Here is a 20,690-nt window from a genome sequence, read left to right on the forward strand (position 1 = left end):
ATGCTTCTAGGAACCAAGAAGATAAAATGCAAGATATCAACAGATTAGAGCCCTAGAGAGTGGCGCGGCCTAAGGCACACTGGAGGTCACGGCCGGTTTAGAGAGAGCAAATGTTACTCAGTTCCAAACTACTAACCTCTTGTGGAAATAAAAGCCCCACCTGATCTCTGATTTTTTCAGAAGAAATCAAAGATCCAGAGCTTTATCTGAAATGGCTTAAATGCTGGCAACTGATTGGAAAATTAAAAAAACAAAAACAAAACCCCAAAAACGAAAATGAAAAAACGACTGTGAGCCAACCAGTATCTGTAGGCCAGTTTGGGCCACGGGCCACCAGTATATAAACACCACTCTGCGTAAGATTGAAAATAATGTCCACTCGCCTTGGTTTTCCTGGAGTTTCTGAACTGTCTCAAGATTTCCTGTCATTTCAATATCAAAGCTGGAGTCCATAACTCACAAGCAAGGTGAGGCCTCTGTGGAGGAATGTCTGGTTACAAAAAGCTATTACTGAGGGCGTAGTATTATCAATAATAAATACATTAGTAATGATAAATAATAATTAAAAATTAATAGAGGGGGCGCCTGGGTGGCTCCGTCGGATAAGAGTCCAACTCTTGATCTCAGTTCAGGTCATGATCTCAGGGTCATGAGTTCAAGCCTCACTCCAAGCTGGGCGTGGAGCCTACTTAAAAAAAAAGTCATTTAAAAATAAATAAATAAAAATGAAAATCAATAGAGACCTCCCCAAGGACCCTGGAGTGGGCATCACCCACACACACTCCCGGCAGGAAACCGTTCCCCTCCACGGCCCTCAGTGGCCACCAGGAGGCGCTCAGGGTTCTGTCCCTCAGGGAAGTATTTTCATTTGTTTGTGACAGGTTACAGGAAGAGATTATTCTAACTGGGGATTGTCTCTCTGAGAAATAAACTGTGCTGAAGAGAATCACGTCACTGGCATCCCTAGGCTCTGACAGAATTTATACCCTCCCTGAGGCTCTTGGAAGCAGAGACTAGGAAGCCTGGGTGTCAGGACCAGCCCATCAGCCCATCATAACTTACACCCTATAAACCTTCTGAGTAGGAGAGCCCAGGGCAAGCTTTCTAAAAGGGAAAGATTGGGGCCACCAGGCCCCTTCTGCTGGGACCTGCCCTGCTTCTGACCTGACAAGATCACCACAGACAACAAATGTGCTGGGCCTCTGTTTCCTGTTAGGCCAACTCTCTTAGTGGGCTTAACTGGCTAACAATGGATTCAGGCCCCACTGCTCCGTAGGGTGGGGTGTTAACTGATGATAATAAAGCAGAGGCAGGCATCAAGGATCCCTAACCATCAACCAAACCAAAGGTAAAGGAGGGTAACAAGGGACGGAACAGCTCAGACCACTGCTCCGAGGGGCCCAGCAGACTGAGGGGTCCTCCCCTTGCCACAGGCAACTGGGCGTCAATGCCCCTTGGGCCTCCCAAGATCCCTGCCTCCGCTCCAGCCCAACCATCTTGTGCCCGCCTGTAAAAACCCATCTGCACTGGGTTGAACTGTATCTCTCAAGTAGGTAGGTTCAAATCCAGTCCCTGGTACCTATGAATGTGACCTTACCTGGGAAAAGGTTCTTTGCACATGTAATTCGTTAAGGATATCCACATGAAATTATCCTGGATTTAGGGTGCACCCCAAATCCAGTGACTGGTGTCTTTTTTTTTTTTTAAGATTGCTTTATTTATTGGACAGAGAGAGCGCACACATGCTTGCACAGAGCTGGGGGCTGGGGGAACACCGGGGAGGAGGGAGAGGGAGAGAGTCCCAAGCAGATTCTGAACTCAGCTCGGAGCCCAAGGCGGGACTCGGTCTCACAACCCCGAGATCATGACCTGAGCCAAAACCAAGAGTCAGATGCTTAACTGACTGCACCACTCAGATGCCCCATGACTGGTGTTATAAGAGAAAGAAGAAGGGGATTTGAACAGAGACACCAGGAAGAAGGCCCTGAGAGCGCAGAGGCAGAAACCATAGTGATGCAGCCACAAGCTAAGAAACACCAGGAGTCACTAGAAGCTGGAAGGGTAAGGAAGAACTCCCCCCTGGAGCCTTCCCAGGGGGCACACCAGACTGGGAGGGAGTAAGTTTCTGTTGTTTGAAGCCACGGGGTTTGTAGTCATTTGTCATGGCCTGTGGCGACCAACAGCCTACATGAGCCAAAGCGCGCGGTGATTAGAAGCCTATTAGCTACACGATTTGGGCAAGTCACCACACCTCTCTAAGTCTCAATATCTCCATCTAGGAAATGGGATGATTATAGGCCCCCACCATGCCAGCTTGTGGCGAGGATCATAACGCACGGAAGGCACTTGGTCTGTGGTAAATGCTCAATGACTGTTGGCCGATCTCTTTTGGTTTCTGTCGTATTTCCTGCTGGAATACTTTGCCCCTGTCCTCTGTTTGCAGAACTCAACCACTTCAGAAGTTCTAAGCACAGGGAAATTTAAAAGTTTATTTAGTTGGAAGGGCAGTCTAAACGCTGACTTAGCTACATAACGAGAAGGGATAATAAGGTGATTCAGGAGCCCACAACTTAATTTTAGGCCAAAAAAAATAGTCCCAAGGGACACGGATCGACGTACCCATTTTTCAGGTCCAGGGTTTGCCCAGATGTCTGGAACTTGGGTATCTGGCCCTTTGCTGTTCTCCTTCGATCCCTGAGGTGGTAGAGGCAGAGAACTGGGAGTACCAAGTGGCTTGTTTTATTATCACGCTGGGAGCTCGGTAGGTGAGAGGCCTGTCTCATCCATCCTTGCTATCAACCCTCTATTCCCTCACTGCCCAACCAAAATACCAGACACAGGGCTCAGTATGACACCCAGCCCCCAGCAAGAGAGCCTGAGCAACTACTGAAGGCCAGCCCCCAAGCCCGGCTGAATCTGATTATGCCGTTCTCTGGGCTCTGGGTCATCTTTCAGGTGGGAGCAAGCCAGGCTTCCTGCTTCTTAGCTCCTCTGAAGCAGGTGCAGGGGGAGAGGGGAGGAGTAAATTAAAGAGCCATCAGTGCCGGAGGCCTAGACCCTACACCTGACTATTTTGCAAAACCAGCAAGGCGCGGGTGCTTTAACAAGCAGGTGTGTTCTGGGGTCGGGACTGATGATCCCAAGAGGGTAAAGCTGTACACACACCTTCCACAGTCATAGGTTTCACAGACTTTCACACTTTAAACGGGCCTGTATTCATTCCTCGATGTCTGAAATAATAATAATAATAATAATAAATCAGCTCTAGGTTACAAGCACTTCAAGGCCCCATGCTAAGTAAGGCTTTATGCATGTTGCCTCGCTGAATTTGATGAGGCACGTGTTCTTTCTCCATTTTATCACTTCCCCCAAGAGCATTCGGCTGCTTAATGGATGGCTCCTGGGAGTCAGCCTGACTCCAGAAACTTTGGTCTTAAAAGATAATACCTGTTTGGATAATGTACTCTTCATTTAGTATTATTTTCTTTGCTCTTATATTTGGGTTTTCATGGAAGAACAATACAACTGATTTCTTTCTTTAATGTCAAATATAGGGGCGCCCGGGTGGCTCAGTCGTTAAGCATCTGCCTTCAGCTCGGGTCATGATCCCAGGGTCCTGGGATGGAGCCCCGCATCGGGCTCCCTGCTCCGCGGGAAGCCTGCTTCTCCCTCTCCCACTCCGCCTGTTTTGTGTTCCCTCTCTAGCTGTCTCTCTCTGTGTCAAATAAATAAATAAATAAACTCTAAAAAAATTTTTTAATGTCAAATATATATAAAACACCTGAAAACAACGGCCCCTCACTGCCTCCTCCAGCCCCTAATTCCAGAGAGTCCCACAGTTCTGTGCAATAAGAAAGGTGGCTGTCTGCTGTGAGCCAGCATGTTCATCCCAAGCTGACACTCTGGCAACCAGGAGGGCATGGCCTCGTGGGAAAGAGAGCCTAGCATTATTTTAATTAATAATGACCACTGCAGAATCACCTTGCAGGGTATCCAACGAAGACTCTCCTACCACCAGGCTCAGTGGTCACGACCCACTTAGACCCAAACCCTTCACAACCTTGCCAGGCATTTTCAAGTCGTCTACAGTCGATATGAGGAGTAGGCCTGCCCCCAGGAGCCACCCGCCTCCTTTCCTCCCATCAGGAGCCACAACTTTCTCCCTGAGTTCTAGTAGAAAGCACAGATTCTTCTAGAAGGAACAGCATGCAGGGCTACTCCCATCTTAGTGTTGCCAATCCAAGATGGAAGAGAAAAAAAGATGATGATGCATTGGGTTGAATAGGGTGCCCCTCAAAATTCATGGGTTAAACCTCAGAATGCGACCTTATTGAGAAATGCGGTCTTTGCAGATGTAACCATGTTAGGACCCGGTCATAGTGGATTAGGGTGGGCTCTAATCCAATGACAGCTGTCCTTATTAGAGAAGATGACACACACAGAAGGCGAACAACCATGTGAACATGGAGGCAGAGATTGAAGTGATGGAGCTACAAGCCAAGGAATGCCAAAGACTGCTGGCAAGCACAAGAAGCTGGAGAAGACAAGGAAGGATCCTTCCTCCCCTAGAGCTTTCAGAGCAAGCATGGCCTTGATTTCAGACCTCTGGCCCCCAGAACAGTGAGAAAATAAGTTTCTGTTGTTTTAAGCCAGTCTGTAGTTCTTTGTTATGGCAGCCCTAAGAAACTTACACAGATGGTGATCATTAAGCTGGAGGAGGGTTGGGGGGAGCTGAGAGGTGGGGACAGAGCTTGGGAAGGGTGGAGAGCCAGGCAAAGCCAGCCTGGCTCTCCTTTGACTGTTTACCTAAGAATATCTAATTTTTCTCCAAGGGTTTACTAGGAGTGCTAGGTGTTCATTACTTCACTGTCCCTCAAAATAATCCAATGACACAGATCCCTGTTATTATCCCCATTTTACCAGGAAGACACTCAGGTTTCGATGGGTTAAGCACTTCGGAACGGCCAAGGGACTACAGAATCTGGTCCCCGGAAAGATAAAACACAGCTAGTCCAATACCCCTGTTTCACCTGCAGGTAAACAGAAAGGTACAGTGACTTGACCACATAGCAAGCAGCAAAGAACGGAAACCGGAAACTGAATTCAAGGGTCTCATGTCCTGATTTCTTATTCTTCACATTAGGTACAGGCCGATATCCTGCACCTCCAGCACAAGAAGTGTCTTGAAAGAAGGAAGTCACTTAAGAGTTTCCCAAATCCCAAGAGTTTCACAAAGACAGGGAAAGGAAATGGCGTTCCTTCTTTTCTTTTCTTTTTTTTAAGATTTTATTTCTTTATTTAGAGAGGGAGCGCAACTGAGCAGGGGCAGAGGGAGAGGGACAGAGAGAACCCCAAGCAGACTGCATGCTAAGCGTGGAGCCAGACGTGGGGCTCAACCTCACGACCCTGAGATCACGACCTGAGCCAAAATCAAGAGTTGGATGCTTAACCAACTGAGCCACCGCTGCACCCCGGAAATGACTTTCTTAGTTGGATTTTTTACAAGATGCTGGAATCTCCCTTCTTTTCACAAAATAAATTAAGTAGGGTGGTCCTTTTGGTTTGAATCTAAATCCAGACCCCGCAAGGCAAGTTTTCAAGGTACAAACGAACTCTCCTGGACCTGCTGAAACCACAGGGTCATGGGAAGGACAAACTCAACTTTCAAAAGTTCTGCCCACAAAAAGGATGAGCTAGACTTAAAAGGAAGACACAAAAGAGAAAGCTTTAAGGGACAGAAGCAAGTTGCAAAACAGGACCATCTAATTTTTTTCAAAATCATGTATAGGTGGGGGTGAGGGGAAAGCTCCAGGATTATGTTCAGCAGATGAGTAGCAGGGTTATCTCCAGGGGAGAGAACTGAGGAGGGGGACATTTTCTAGACTCTAGCCTCTAATGTTTAATTTTTTTTTTACATTGATCATGTAACATTGTAATACTTGGAACTTTTACAGAGAAGAAACATCCAGAGTAGATAAACCTATAAAGACAGAAAGCAGGGGTGCCTGGGTGGCTCAGCAGGTTAAGCATCTGCCTTCAGCTCAGGTCATGATCTCGGGTCCTGGGATCGAACCCCACATTGGGCTCCCTGCTCAGCGGGGAACCTACTTCTCCCTCTCCTTCTACCACTCCTGCCTACTTGTACCCTCTGTCAAATAAATAAAATCTTAAAAAAAACAAAAACAGCAGACGGTGGGGGCAGGAATGGGGAGTGACCACTAGCGGGGACAGGGTTCTGTCTGGGGTGATGAAAATGTTCTGAACCACACAGAAGTGGTGGTTGCACAATATTGTGAATGTATTTAAAGTCACTAAACCGTGCACTTTAGGATTGGGGCATCTGGCTGGCTCAGATGGCAGAGCATGTTAATCGCAGGGGTTGTAAGGTTAAGCCCCACAGTGAGGATAGAGATTACTTAAAAATAAAAAAAAATTTTAAAATCTCAAAAAAATTTTTTTAATAAAATAAAATGGTTAAAATGGTAAATTCTTAAAGACTCTTAAAGATTCTAAAGTGGTGATCTAGTAAGTAAAAAAAAATTTTTAAGGCAAAATGGTGTTATGTGCATTTTACCACAATTAAAAAAAATACACTACAAATGAGAGAAAAAATGGGTTTTGATAAACGCCAAACCTAGCCAACTGGAGACTGTTTTGGGGATCATCTCCAATCGCAGGGGCTCTGGTTACCACGAGCTACCCCATAAGCAGCAGACCAAAGATCATAACTGGTCAGTCACCAAGGGGGACCCACCACTGGCCCGAAATAGGAATCACTCAATGGTAGCGATAGCACTAGGCACTGGCTAAGAGCTCTGTTCTGGGCCTACATTCCTGAGCTGTGTTTTATTTCTCAGACAGTGCAAACAAAACCCCAATATCTGAGGAGAGAGAGACAAGGCACTGAGGTGCAGCCAGGAAGAAGCTGCTCATCCTCTGTGACAACACTCTCCCTCTGAAGGTCAGTCTCGGGTTCAAACTCTTTTCTGGGTCTCCAGGGACTATGAGGGGCTGATGGCCAGGCTGGAGAGCCAAGAACCCTCCTGTTCCAGAAGAGACGTTTCGCTACTTCCTCCATACAAACTCCTGGCCACACAGCCTTTAGAGACACGAGCAGACACTCCAGTTCTCCTGGGGCTCTAAGGAGACCTGTCTACCCAATTTACAAGCTTGTTAAGCTACAAAAGACCTCCCCAGACAAGGCTCAAGAACATAAATATCTCCAAAAATAGGCAAATTGGAGGGCGCCTGGGTGGCTCAGATGGTTAAGCGTCTGCCTTCGGCTCAGGTCATGATCCCAGAGTCCTGGGATCGAGTCCCGCATCGGGCTCCTTGCTCAGCAGGGAGTCTGCTTCTCCCTCTCCCTCTGCCTCTCCCCCTGCTTGTTCTCTGTCTCTCTCGCAAATGAATAAATAAAATCTAAAAAAAAAAAAAAAAGGCAAATTGGAGCTCTCATGGCCTTAGCTCCATCTTCTGGAAACCTCCACACTATGACAGCTAAGTGGAGGAAGAAGGGAATGCGCAGGCTGCCGCGAAAAAGAAAGACAGAGAGGTCCAAGTAAAGCACTAGCTTGCGCACCCACAGAAGCCAGAGGAGCAGAAATAAAGAAAGCCAGAGGCCAGGGACGCGGTACAAACTATTGGACTGCATGCGTGCTTTCTAGAACTTGATTCAATGGATCTAGAACATCCAACCGCCATCTGATCCCAACGACCACCGCTGAAAGACCCACCTTGCTCGTAGCAAAAAATAGCCCCTTTCGGCCCTTTGCCCTGGACCTGTGACTTTTGGGACTAATTCTGCTTTCTTTTGTGGCTGAGTATCAATAAATCATCTATTCTGGTGTCTTAGGAAAAAAAAAAAGGAAAGGTAAGTTCAATAAGTGAGCTTAAGTGGCTAGATTATATGAAAAAGAGATGTGTGAGTCTAATACACACTCAGGGAGGCAGTAGGGAGTGATGGGGACTGGGGTGTATAAGGTCAGCTGCTACTCACTTCCTGCTGCTTGCAGCCAGTCAGGAACACGGGCCAAAGAGCTAGGATATTTTCTTCTATGACTCTTCTGATATTTTAATGTTGGCAAGTAATTACAAAAATATGTTTAATACTGTGCAGGCCAAACATAATGCCTAGAGGCTGGATTTGGCCAGGGACTGCCAATTTATAACCTCTGTTCCAGGGCCTGATCCATTGCTTGTTCTATAAAGAAAGCCAAAGCAACACCCTTACTACCTTCTCCCTACATGTAGGATGGCCTCTGAGAAGGGAGAAAATGTCTCCACAAGAACCAAACAAGGCAGTACGGTGTGGGCGTAAGGGTACAGGTGAGAGATAGGAGGGGCCAAGTCCTATCCCTAGAAAGAGATCTGACCAAAAAAGAAAAAAAGAAAGAAATCTGACCAACCAGGAACCAAGAACACTACACACAAACAGATCAGAGACACAAAAATATTTTAAAGGAAAAAAAGAGTTTGCACAGCACAGAACAACACCTCCTCCTAAGATGAATGTGTTTTTAACTCATTTACAACATTCTGGGGCCCCGGTACTATTAATGGTTTTATTACTGATGAAGATTCCTTGTTTTTACTTTAAAGGACCTCAGAAGAAAAAGGGAGCCTCATGAGAGAATCCTAAGGTTTGCTTTAGGAAACTTAACATACAAAATTCCATGCCACGAGATTAGGGTCTCTTAACCTAGGGTCCAGGAACAGGCTCGGGAGTCCAAGACCTCTTGACACAGCATGCAAAATTTGGTGTGTATAAGCACATTTTCATAAAACCCTCAAGAGAGGTCAGCAACGTCCAAAAAAGTCAAGAGTGAGTAAAAAGGACCCAAAGCAAGGAATGATTTGCTTTATAGGGATGGTCACCACAATCTGGCAATCTTCCCCAGTTATAAGATTTGCATTTCCCAGCACCTGGAGGGGCACACCTCTATATAAAGTGAAATATCTCTGGACTAATGATTTTGTACGCCAGCTCCCTCTGTTTGTGGCCCCTCATCCCAGCTCCCCGCATCTACCTGCTCTGTCACTTCAGGCATATCCTTTACCCTCTCTGAACCTACTTTCACATCTGTTAAGTGCAGATAACTCAGGGACCTTGCCTAGTGCTGGTACTTTACTGATTGTGAATTTCCAACAAGTGTTATGATGATGATTACTAGAGGGGAAGGCCTCTCAGTGTATTTCCTGGGAAATACACACACTGCATGTTTGCACTCTGCCTATAACAGCCTTCCCCATCCAGAGAACTCCTATGCAGCCTCTAAAGCCCAAACCAAAGGCCCCTGCATAACTGTCCCAGAGCCCAGGCACCTGGTATGGCTGATGAGTATCCTTCACCCCGCTAACCAGTGAGCTGCCTGAGGGCAGTAACTATGCCTTCCTACTTTCTGTTCCCCCAGTGGCTAGCCCAGATGGTGCTCAATGAACATTTGCTCAATAATTAGGCTCTACTTAGAGACCTCTGAACCCCAGGAGGCTATGTGGCCCACCTTAGCTGGCCACCTAGAGGACCACCCGGAGGCACAACCTGGTCCTATGATGCAGGTGCATACTCCAGGGGAAGCCAGCCCAGAACGGCAAGTCTTCCTGACCAGGATGGAGGGGTCTGTCCCCAGACCTAACAACAGCACTATGGGCACACCCATAATGCCGACTGCCAGCAAAGCCTCGGATTTTCAACAAGTACAGAGAAAGAACTCCTTGTCAACCATACAGCTTCTCCTTTAGCTGTCAATGGTGGCCTCGGCTCAGAAGTCCTAAGCAGGCTTGCTTGGACCAGAAGCCCCTCTCTATGCACAGACACATCCCCGGGACAGTTTGCACTGAGCTGTCCTGAGCTGAGCTGCCCCTGGGAACCTGTCCGGCCCTTCTCAGCTGCCCCAGGCCCAGATGCAACGCCCTGCCCACCTTCACGCCCTCCAGGAGTGCCTGGGGGTCCTCGATGCCCTCAGGGACACACTTCTTGTTCTCTGGGAGGGATTCCAGTTTCTCCACCAGCGCTTTCAGGCCCTTCAGCTCAAACTCGGTGAGGTGGGTCCACTTGGCGGAGACCCCCGTGGCAGGGGAGCCAGTGGGTGTCTTGGGGTAGTCTGTGGGCACCGTCGTGGACTTCACACTTTCCTCCGACTCGTTAGACAAAGTCCTTTGGAGGAACCGCAGGGCAGGTGCTTTGGGCTTCTTCCCGGGGGCCTCCTGGTCCTCTGAGGGGGTGCTGGTGGGCGATGGAGGGCCATCGGCGGGTGGCTTGGGCACCTTGTCTGCACCTTCCTCCTCTTCCTCCTCTTCCTCCTTCTCCTCTGGAGGCTGCTGGTCACAGGACTCCTCCTCCATCTCCAGCCAGGAATCAGATGAGAAGCCGTCTACGCTGGGTTTTCTAGGGGCATCTACAGGGAGCGGGAGGGTCACAGGAAAGACTCAGATGAATGCCCCAAACTCCCTGCGAGAAGTCTCTGGAACCTCCACTCACTACACCTCCCCTTTACTCTGGACATCCAGCTTCTTTTGACGATTCTAACGGCCTGTGCCGCCCTCCGCCTCCAGAAAGGTTGGGGTCAGTCAGACATAGGATCAAATCCCAGCCCTGTGTCTTCCCAGCTGTGTGCACCCAGACAGGTTGCTTCACCCCTCTGAATACACCTGGCACTTTATTTTTCAACATATAAAAATAAGGCCCCAAACGCATTATGTTATATAACGATTCCATTCATAGGAAATGTCCAGAACAGGGGGAAATCTATAGAGACAGAAAGTAGATTAGTGGGTGCCTAGGATGGGTGGGGGAGGAGGTAAGGGAATAACACACAAGGGTACAGGTTTCTTTCTGAGGTAAAGAAAATGACCCCAAATCGACTGGTGATGGTTGCACGGCTCTGGGAATATGCGAAAAACCACTGAGTTGTACACATTAAATTGTATGATATGGGGACGATATCCCATTAATGTGTTTTTAAAAATACAAGGCAAAAAAATGCTTCCTCTGAACACTTGCGGTGAGGATCCCCTAAGGCATCACTAAGCACGGGTCCTGGCACACAACCAGCATTTGATACAGGAGGCATCCCTGATGTCTCCTCTTTACTTTGGCAGGAGGAGCACTGAGGCAGGGGGGAAACAGAAGCAAGAAATTTCAGTGACCCAAATGCTGCCTCAAGCTTTCTTCTTGTGCCTGCAAACGGAATCGGGAACGTTCTTCTACAGCCCTAAATATCCAAATGAGAGAAGTGACTCTCCGTTTCCTGGTCCTGAAGACTGCCGCAAAATCAAGCCTCTGGTCCCCACAGGAACGTGTAAGCTACTACGAACCACAGGGGTCGCCCCATTATTTCAGACTGATTTCCCATTTCCTACCAGGCTCGGAGCTTCCGGAGAGCAGGTTGTGGGATTTCAGGACTTCTCAACACCCGAATATTGCATCATCTGACATGTAGGAGACTCACAAGAGACTCCCCAGGCAAAACTGAATTTCTAGGAGGTAAATAAGCACTTCCCGATAAAGACCTCTGCAGAAACGTTTGTTCTCCATCATATGCCCAGTCTGAAACCCCTAAAAGTCACTAAGGATGAGAGTCAAGGGAAGGAGGGAAGGAGGCTTTTTACAGTGAGAAAAAAATAAAGAATCTAAAACTCCTGGGGATTGCAGGAGAAACCGTGCAGACCCTAAAGGAGACAGACCGATCATGTTTTTCTATCCCGTGATGAGAAAGAAGCAGTGAATGAGTCTCAGCACACTCTGCCTCCAGGAAACTCCTCAGCAGCAAGAGCTCAGAGGCAGGGGGGAAGAGCCGTGTTCTTCCAGACTGCTCCTCAGGGCTCACTGTCACAGCTAGAGGCAACCTCAGGCGGGCGTCTAGGAGTCAAGATTCAAGGATTGAGCCATTTGGGGGGTGATGTCTCTTTAAGTAAAGGCAGGAATGAGCCATTTGGGGGTGATGTCCCTTTAAGTAAAAGCAGGAAGGCAGGACTCCGCAGCTGCAGCTCTAAGCACTCTCTCCTGCATCTGTCAGAACCACCCACTGCTCTGCCAAGCTTGTGTCTCCAGCCCTGGTCACCCCTCCCGCTGGCTCAAAGCTGGCCTCAGAATTTGGAGACCGGCTGTACCTCGTGGGCCTGCTCATATATAGACAAAAACCCAACCCCTAGGTGCAGGGGAGGGCTGAGGATGGGGGATCAGCTGGTGGCCCCGGAGGACTAAAACCACCAGGATTCTTCGCTCCGTAGGGATCCTGTTTCAGCAACCATGCCTGGGACTGGTTCCTCAGCGAGACCTGGAGGCCACCAAGGTGACTCTGTTGGGGTCACAATTTCATTTTCTTGGACTCTGTATTCCAGATGCGAAGTTGACAAGGATGGCTTCCCCTCCTAAGGGGTCTCTAGGAGTCTGCCCGACACTTCGGTTCAAGAGAACTCCAGAAACCCAGGGACTCTCTAGGGCCACACTGAAAACATTCTTCCTGCCCAGCTGAGCAGTGGAGGTGGCCGGGCCCACATTTCACTCACCAATAAGCATTGATTCTCTCTGGTATTCCTGAGTGAGGTAGGACCGCTGGGTCACACAATACACGTATCTTTCCAAGACATACCAGCACATCTCATAGTAGAAGGGGTAGCGAAATTTGGGCTGCACCTGAAAGCAAAGACCCAGGGGTGGAAGTCAGTTTCTGGAGGGCCAAGGAAAACCAAGGGAGAAAACTGGGGGGAGGGAGTTTCTGCAGGTGGGAGTTATTTTCACCATCTTAACAAGAGCACAAATGGTGTGAGGGAAAAATGGGGGAGGCGGGCTGGAAGGCAGGAGAGAGGCGCTGGAAGGGGCAAGATACCAGTAGCATGCACATATGAGGAGGAAGAAGGGAGAAAGAGGCCTATGTGAGAGCATCATTTCAAAGCTCCCTGAGCGGCAGGCTGCCAGGGGAAGGCCGATGGGGTCCGCTTTGTGCTTCTGTTAGATGCAGAGAAACAGAGTTGTCCCCTGACCTGCTGATGGAGGGTGCGGGTACCTGCGGATGTGAGCCTGATTCCAGCTACAACAAACACAGGCTCTTCCTCGTTCTCAAAAAATTCTTGCACACACTCTGCTATCCCTCCCTAACCCCTTGAAAGACAGAAAACAACCCCCAAACCTTACCCACTCGCAGACAGGCTATCAAGCATCTCCTGCACTCTGGGAGGGAGACAACACCGGGTGGACCAATGAGGAGGGAGGGGGTGTGGCCTCTCCTACCTCCAGGGGCGGGGCCTCAGAGAGTCCCACCTCCTGCACCTCCTGCTCCTCCCCCGACAACCACCTGGCACTGCCCAGCCTGCATTCCCAGAGGATTCCCTTGGACACAAGGGACACTAGGGTGACCTGGGGCGGCTCTAACACCAGGAGACACACGCCCAGGTCCAGAGCAGGAATCTGGATGGGGCTCCCCTTTGGGCCGTTTCTTATAGGGGAGGAAGTGTAGGTGCAGATAGCTTTGTGTATCAGAACTGTGAAAAGGCCTGGGCTCCAGGAGGATTCTCATGGGTGGAAGCGCAGGGTCTATATGGACGAGATGGCAGAGAAAGATGGCAAGGAAGCAGTTCCACTGACGGCCCTGCACAGATGAACCTTCCGGAAACTTCATCCTGAGCGGGTAAGTGAGGAATGAGGGCGGTGAGTGGGTGGTCCCTGTCTCCCCCAGGGACTAAGCCCTCTTTTCCAAGGCTACGCGTAGATCTTGCAGGTCCACACTCACCCCGGACCTGCTCTCTTGCCCTCTCGCCAAGGGGGTGTCTGCTTCCAGGGACCGCTGCGGGTGCCAGAGACCCCTCTTCACCTCTCCTATCTTCCAGAAACCCAGGGAGTTGAATGTTAAGCAAGGACACTCTCCCACCTTTCTCTGCGACACTCTACAGGCAACATTCTACGTGTGGGATGAAGGCAAAGACAAGCAGACCTCGGTCCCCCATTTGCCCTAAAATACCACTTTCCTGCCTCTCTCACAGTGCCCACCTGGAAAAGGCCCCCCACTCTGCCCTCTCTGAGAGTCACAGTTCAGTCCCTTGGCCACCCCAAGCCCCGCTGACTCAGTGTTCAACCGTGAGGCCCTTTTCCCACATGGGGGGTCTTACTTCTCCCATCTGCTTATTGGGTCCACTTGACCTCCCCACCTCTGGTGGATGTTATGTGTTGGAATGAGATCCTGGCCGCCGCATGCTTTTGAGCTCCTCCAGGGGGATGCATGGAGTTGGGAACATCTAGCGGTTTCCTTGGCTCCAGCTACTCTCCTGAGAACCCTGGTTTTAATGCTGGGATAGTAGTAATACTTTTTCACTGTCACTGGATCAGTGCCCTTCGGAGTTTAAAAAGGAGTCTGTCTCACTTCAGACTGAGACAGACCCTGACCTCCTGTGATGAGGGGTCCGGGAGCCTCAGCCCTACCCCCGCTCCAGAGCAAGGACCAAGCGACTTTGAAACCAATTGCTGATGCCTACAGAGCAGGCTGAGGACACGCAGGCCCGCCTCTTCTCGGACCCTCACTCACATCTCCTGACTTCAGATTCAACTGGTAAGACTCTGAAGTTGCTTTTGACCTTTCAAATTTTGGGAAACCGTGCAAGCCGCTCTGCACTGAAGGGCACCATGGTGCCTCAGAATCTTTCTAGATCAGGAAAAAAATATATATTTTGGCTGTATGTCAGGAGAGGAAGAGAAGTCTCCCCTCATTGTTGCTGAACCCAAGGGAAACCAGCTGGGTGAAAACAAATGCTGATGAAGGAATTCAAATTTTTTCATTTTATTTTTATTTTTTTTTTCCAAGAGAGCACGGCAGGAAACAAAATTTGCAAAGAATTGACTTACAAACGGGTTGTCGCCTTCCACCCTTCGCCTTCAAAAGGTTTCAGCCACATGCCTGGGAACATTAAACACACGATTGCTCAACATTATTTGTTGACAAATTCGGAGCCTCACCAAATTGAGTTGTTCACCGAAAGGCAAGGCAGTCAGAAAGCATGCAGCGCTCCCAGCCTGGGGGGTAATCAGTCTATCAGCGGATCTCAAGGGGTAGCTTTGAGTTCCCAAAGGCCCATGAGAGTAGCACTTGGCCTTAGCCCTTCCTCTCACAGCTGAGTGACCTCAGGAGATCAGAACCAAAGGTGTTTTGGTGCATCTAGAACTCCCAGGTCTCAAGGAACTTGAAAAACTAAAATATGAGGGTGGGTGGAAGTGTCTTAAAATTTGTTTTTCTCCTGGAAAAAAAAAAAAAAAGTCAATGGGAAAAAAAAAATCCAATGGTAGAGGAAAAGAGGAGAGGAAGGGAAAATTATTTGCAATTTCCAAATAGATTCACTGGCTGAGAGGGAATGGAGCGTGCGGCGTTACCTTTCCTGAGAAAGCTGCCTTCACTAGAGCCATTAAGGAGGAAAAAAAAAAAAGATAAACATAAGAGAGACGGCAGTTTAATGAATGATCAACTGGACCATCTTGTCCCTTATCAAGCTAACTGGAGTTAAAAATATGTAGTGATGGTTGTTGAGACGTTATCTTCACATAATAAACATGCAACACATCCAGTCCTTGGTATAGTTCTTCCCCACCTTGCATCTTTACAATGAGAGGATTTACTCTGCACAGGGAGGGGGGACACGTGTGGGTTTCTATACATTGGAAACCACCAGGCCCCTCAGCGGCAGCAGGGTAAAGACCCCTATCACCCAACCCCCCCAATATCAAAGCAAGACGCGGCTCACTAAACATAGGAGACCATTGGGGTTTCCCTGGTCTGGATGGGAGGGGGGTTCCCCACCTTGGGCCACAAAGGCAAATTCTTTTTCTAAGACAAATCCACACCACGGGGCTTAAAGACTGACAGTTTCCTGTCCCACCCCCTGCTTCTGGTTTCCAAGGAAAGCCCTGTTTTAGGGACTCTTGAAAACTATTTTTAAATGGCCATAACCTTCTTAAGAAAGCTCGCAGGGATGTAAGGAATTAAGCCGTAGCGAGCTGACAAGGAGCCCTGGTATTTTATCTGGCTTCTAGTGCTCTCTCCCCAGCATCTTTTGTCTGCCTTGGCTCCTAAGACATAAACAATTGGGCCTTGTAGCCAAGCCCTCTCCAAAGACCAGAAATCAAAGCAGATTAAACAGCCTGCCGCTGCTTCCGGCCCAGCCTGCCCGCCAGCCCCCCGCCCATCAACCTGTTTCAGGGAAACCAGATGGGACACCCATTCAGACGACAGGGACAGTGGGCCTTGGGGGAGGGGACCCCGCCGCGCTCATCTCAACGCGGGCCTGACAGTCTCCGGGCGCTCACTGTGACGCCGAGGGTTCTACACTGTTACCCTCCCACCCGCCTCCCGCAGGGGAGGGGAGCTGGACTCCTGACGGAAGGATGGGGCCCAAATGCACTGGTCCGTACAATCCGGATTCCCTGGGGGAGGGGGACAGCTGCCAAGCAAGTTGCCAAAGCCTTTAGAAAGCCCAGCCTGATTCTGGCTTTCAAGAATTGGCTGGAAAGTCATAGGCCTCACTTCTAGATTTCTCCTTTTTTATCCCACGCCTCCCTAGTCTGCTCGCACGCAAACTGGCCCATTCTTCAGGGCTGGCCAAGGAACAATTGGCTGGAGCCCCGGACAGCACTTGACCCAGACTATGAGATGACCACTCACACCCACATGGTGCCTTTCTCCAGAATGCCACGGGGTGGCCTTCCCCAGACCAGGGCTGGGGCTGGCCTGACCCAGACCGGGAAAGGGGTGGTGGTCGGGCAACAGAGAAAAGAGGCACGAAAATCCACAAAATAAGACCCAGGCTCTGCAGATCCAGGCATCCCAGCAGCAAACCCGTCAATCTGAAGATACACAGTTGCTCTTGGAAACACACCTGACTGCTGAATATAGCTCAAAGTTGTTCCCAGGAAACCCCGGACACAACCCCTCAACGTCGGGACTATTCGAGAAGTCCGATACACACACAGTAGCTAAGATTTTTGGTTCGTGTATGTGATTCTGCGCAGCTCAGGGCCTAGAAACAAGACCAAGAAAGACGGGGACCCTGGGCCCAGGGCATCTGCCTCGATGGGATGCTTCTGTAGAGTCCCGGCATGACAATACCTCTCTGGGGCAAAAAAGTCACCTCTGAGGCAAAACCCAAGAAGATGTGGTGTGGTCCATCCATACAATGGAATATGACTCAGCCATAAAAAGGAAGGAAGCAATGACACCTGCTACACCATGGATGAACCCTGAAGACATCATGAGACGTGACAGAAATTGTTCACAAAAGGACACGATATAAGATTCCATTTCTATGAAATGTCCAGTAACAGGCAAATCCGTAGAGTCAGAAAGCAGATTGTTGGTTGCCACAGGCTTAGAGGGTGGGGAGTGGGTTTATGGAAGGTGACTGCTAATGAGTAGGAGATTTCTTTCTGGGGTGATGAAAACGTCCTTGAATTAGAGCTGGTGGCTGCACAACACTGTGAATACCCTACATGCCACTGAGTCATGCCCCGTAACTGGTCACTCGTATGGTACGTGGATTATAGCTCAATAGAAAAAAGAGATAAACATTTGAACAACTGTAAGACCCCTCTCTCAATTGCCTTGGGACACTTGGCCAAGCCCCACAATGGGAAAGAGGGTGCAGACGCAAGCAGCCAGCATTCCCCTGAGGAAGCTCGTGCACTGGAGTGATGCCGAGGGCACACAGGGCACACATCAGGTGTCCAAGCCTCGGCCCCGGCCCTAGGGGGTGGGGGTGGGGGAGACCCTACGTCTGAGAAACTGTTACTGTCACAGTCAAGAGGAAAAGTCCCCCCCCATCCCACCCACACCTGCAAGCAGACACTGACACACAGCTCAGAGACAATACTGAAGGCCTCCCAGATACTGGCTTTCTCAAGGCGCTATATCACATTTGGGGTCCCTGGGTGGAGGAGACACATGGCTAAGAGCTGACCTTTCCAAGGCCCCCCTCCAAACCACAGCAATAACCACCACAAAATCCCCCCCAACTCCCGTGCATCCCTCTCTACACATGAAAAGAAGAAAGAGGGAGGGTTCCTGACATCTTGCAGTGCTTTCTCAATAGATACTTCCTCTTTGATGAGGGGGTTTTGGCTGCCACTGGCCTGGAGATGAACAGAAACTCCAGGGACTCTGGGTGGGGCTCTTGCAGACAGTCCCCCACAGGGACCAAGGCCCGGCTTGAGGCAGGGGACAGGAGGGAGGGGGGACCACGGAGGACTTTGGGATGACTCGTCCCACACACCCTGAGCACCAGGCAGAGCTCAGGGGCCGGGCAATCCCACAAGGAGAGAAGGAAGCCACCTTACCCGTGTTCTGTCCTCGATCTCGTAGATACGCAGCTGCATGGGCACGTTAAAGCTGTGCAGGATGTTTCCTCCAAATACCAGAGAGTCTACAGGGGTGTAGACTGCATGGATCCAACCTGGGGTGGGGAGGGCACAGAGAGGGTCAGCCACTGGCTCCTGGACCACTGGGGAGGGTCACCGACAGAAGCACGCAGAAGGGCACAGGAAGCCCAGGGGAGGACCCAGAGCCAGAATTGAGGATGCCCGGGCTGCCCGACGCAAAAGGCAAGGTTCCGGGCTGGCTGACAGGACTCAGACACACAGCCCCAATGGACTACTGCAGGCACTGACCCCTGGCTGGCTCGAGACGGCGGTGGGCTGTCCCCCTCCCATGCTGGCCAGGGAGCTGGACACCTCTCATTCAGGCTGCTCATCCATCCCTGAGCCTCTTCCCCGGCGTCCCGGAGAACACCCGTCTCAGGAGGCGTCACAAAGGATTGCTTGGGGCCACAGCTAACGAGTGATGCCTGCCAAAACTGCAGGACCCAGACACGTTCCTGCCTGAGGCACAGAACAGCGAAGTCACTGATAAGGACTGGAACCCAGCGCGTCGGCCTCACTTGGTCCATGAAGGCTAGACAAATCAAGCTACCCAATTCCTTCGCCAAGTAACTAACACATGTTTCCAGGGCTCAACAGACCCACACGCGCTCCCGCCTACAGTAACAGTGCTGAGCTAGGGGACAGGCAATATTATAATCCACTCCCATTTACGGATGCTGAAACCAAGGCAAGAGAAGGTAAGTCACTTGCTGAATGAAGTCACAGCGTCTCCGTTCTGAACCCCTACGCTGCACGGCCGCTCTATCACAGGCTCAGCACACCAGGCCTGCAGGTCCCAGGAACCGGCCGGGGAGGCAAAAAGAGACATGCAGAGAGAAACAAGAGAGACAGGGGTAGGACAAAGACAGACAGAGGCAGAGAGACTCACAGTGGAAGACAGGATCGGCGGAGGAGAAAGGGGACAGAGAGGGCAAACCAAACCTCGAGACCCCGAGACGCCAAGCCCAGGTGTGCACGTCTCCTGTGGCCCCTCTTCTCCGACCTGTGTGCATAATGTGTTTGCTTGGAGGAGGACTACAGAGCCCCCAGCCCGACCCAAAACATGCCAGCCCTGGGTCACGGGCAGCACAGCTGGCCGCGGCTGCCAGGAGCAAAGGTGCGAGGCCACTGCTGCCCTCTGTGGGACACTCGGGGCGCTGGTCCTGCCCTGCGGGATGAGCTGGCGGTCCTGGGGCAGAATGGTCCTGGGGGAGGGCAGGGAAAAGCACCAGCCCAGAGCACACGAACGAAGGCTCTATGTTAGCTGGTTCTGCCGTTAGCTCCCCACACTGGCTCTGCTGGGCAGGTGTGCTCTTGTCACGTTACCTGGGTGCCTGCGTGCAGGACAAGCATGGCTGCCGCCTTGGCTTCCCCATCTGCTTCGGCCTCTCCATCTCAGCTGTGTGCCGGCTGATTTTCTCGGCTGCACGTTTTTATATTTTTGCCGAGCAGAGCTAAGCTGTCTATTCCTGTTCTTATTACCACCATCAACGTGACTTACGCGACATTTCCTAAACTGGGACCCAGGATGGCCGGGGGCAAGCAGATGCACATGGTGGGGTGAAGCCTGAATGGGGCAAAGATTCCTGGGTCCTGTTCCTATGCTCCTCACATGCCCAGCCAGGGCCCTTACAGAAAGCCCTAGCCCCTCGGACCTGGGCTGGAAACTGTCCCATGGCCGACTCACCATGTGATATGGGGCACTTGACCACCCCCTCTCCTGGCCTCCATCTGCCCGTGTGAAATGAGGATCACTGTCTTCCTTGTGGGGAACCTGGTGAGCAAGAACTCAGTCCATGTAAGCAACTGCCACTGATATTTGTGGTTGTCTCGTCCATCTTGAAGGCTTTGCAAAGAGTGGTACCCACGTAAATCTGTATTTAAGGACTCTCCCTTCTGTCCTATCAGGTGGAAACACAGACACACCTGATTTACACCTATTACCCTACTGGGTGAGCAAAGAGGGAAATGAAAGAGAGGTTCTGTTTCAAGTGGAGTGGCAGGGAATCTATATCCCCAGGCATTTCAAGGGGTTCTAGAAGCTTCTACCCACTCTCCTCTAGTCCCCAAGCCAGGGCCTCACAGGTGGGTCAGGCAGCCTCAAATGGATTAGTCACTGCCAAGTTCCTCCCCCTACCCTTCCTCAGATCTGCTGCATGACTTAAACACTCCCTCAGGAAGAACCAGGGAGGGGAAACAACAGTGCTCATAGGCTCCATCCATCCCCACCCTCCTGATGGTGTCTCCTTGGCTGCACCCCAGGAAGCACGACAAGAGCAGGTGTCCCAGGCCGGTGACTGGG

At 50.4% G+C, this 20,690-nt stretch overlaps 1 protein-coding gene across 5 annotated transcripts in view; it reads right to left on the reverse strand.

Annotated features, from left to right (window-relative positions):
* KDM2B (lysine demethylase 2B) overlaps positions 1-20,690 on the reverse strand; it is a 117,528-nt gene that overhangs the window by 50,930 nt on the left and 45,908 nt on the right. For all 5 annotated transcript variants that reach the window (XM_028116449.2, XM_028116452.2, XM_088019359.1 and 2 more), the window contains 3 exons: positions 18,308-18,423; positions 12,508-12,634; positions 9,919-10,394 (listed from right to left, as the gene is read on the reverse strand). In XM_028116449.2, coding sequence (XP_027972250.1) covers positions 9,919-10,394; positions 12,508-12,634; positions 18,308-18,423 — 719 coding nt within the window. The remainder of the gene's footprint in view (positions 1-9,918; positions 10,395-12,507; positions 12,635-18,307; positions 18,424-20,690) is intronic.

The sequence above is a fragment of the Eumetopias jubatus genome, unplaced genomic scaffold (genome assembly GCF_037043125.1).
Source record: "Eumetopias jubatus isolate StellerSeaLion01/CBP00866 unplaced genomic scaffold, mEumJub1_p1.0 scaffold_16, whole genome shotgun sequence".
NCBI classification, from domain to species: domain Eukaryota; kingdom Metazoa; phylum Chordata; class Mammalia; order Carnivora; family Otariidae; genus Eumetopias; species Eumetopias jubatus.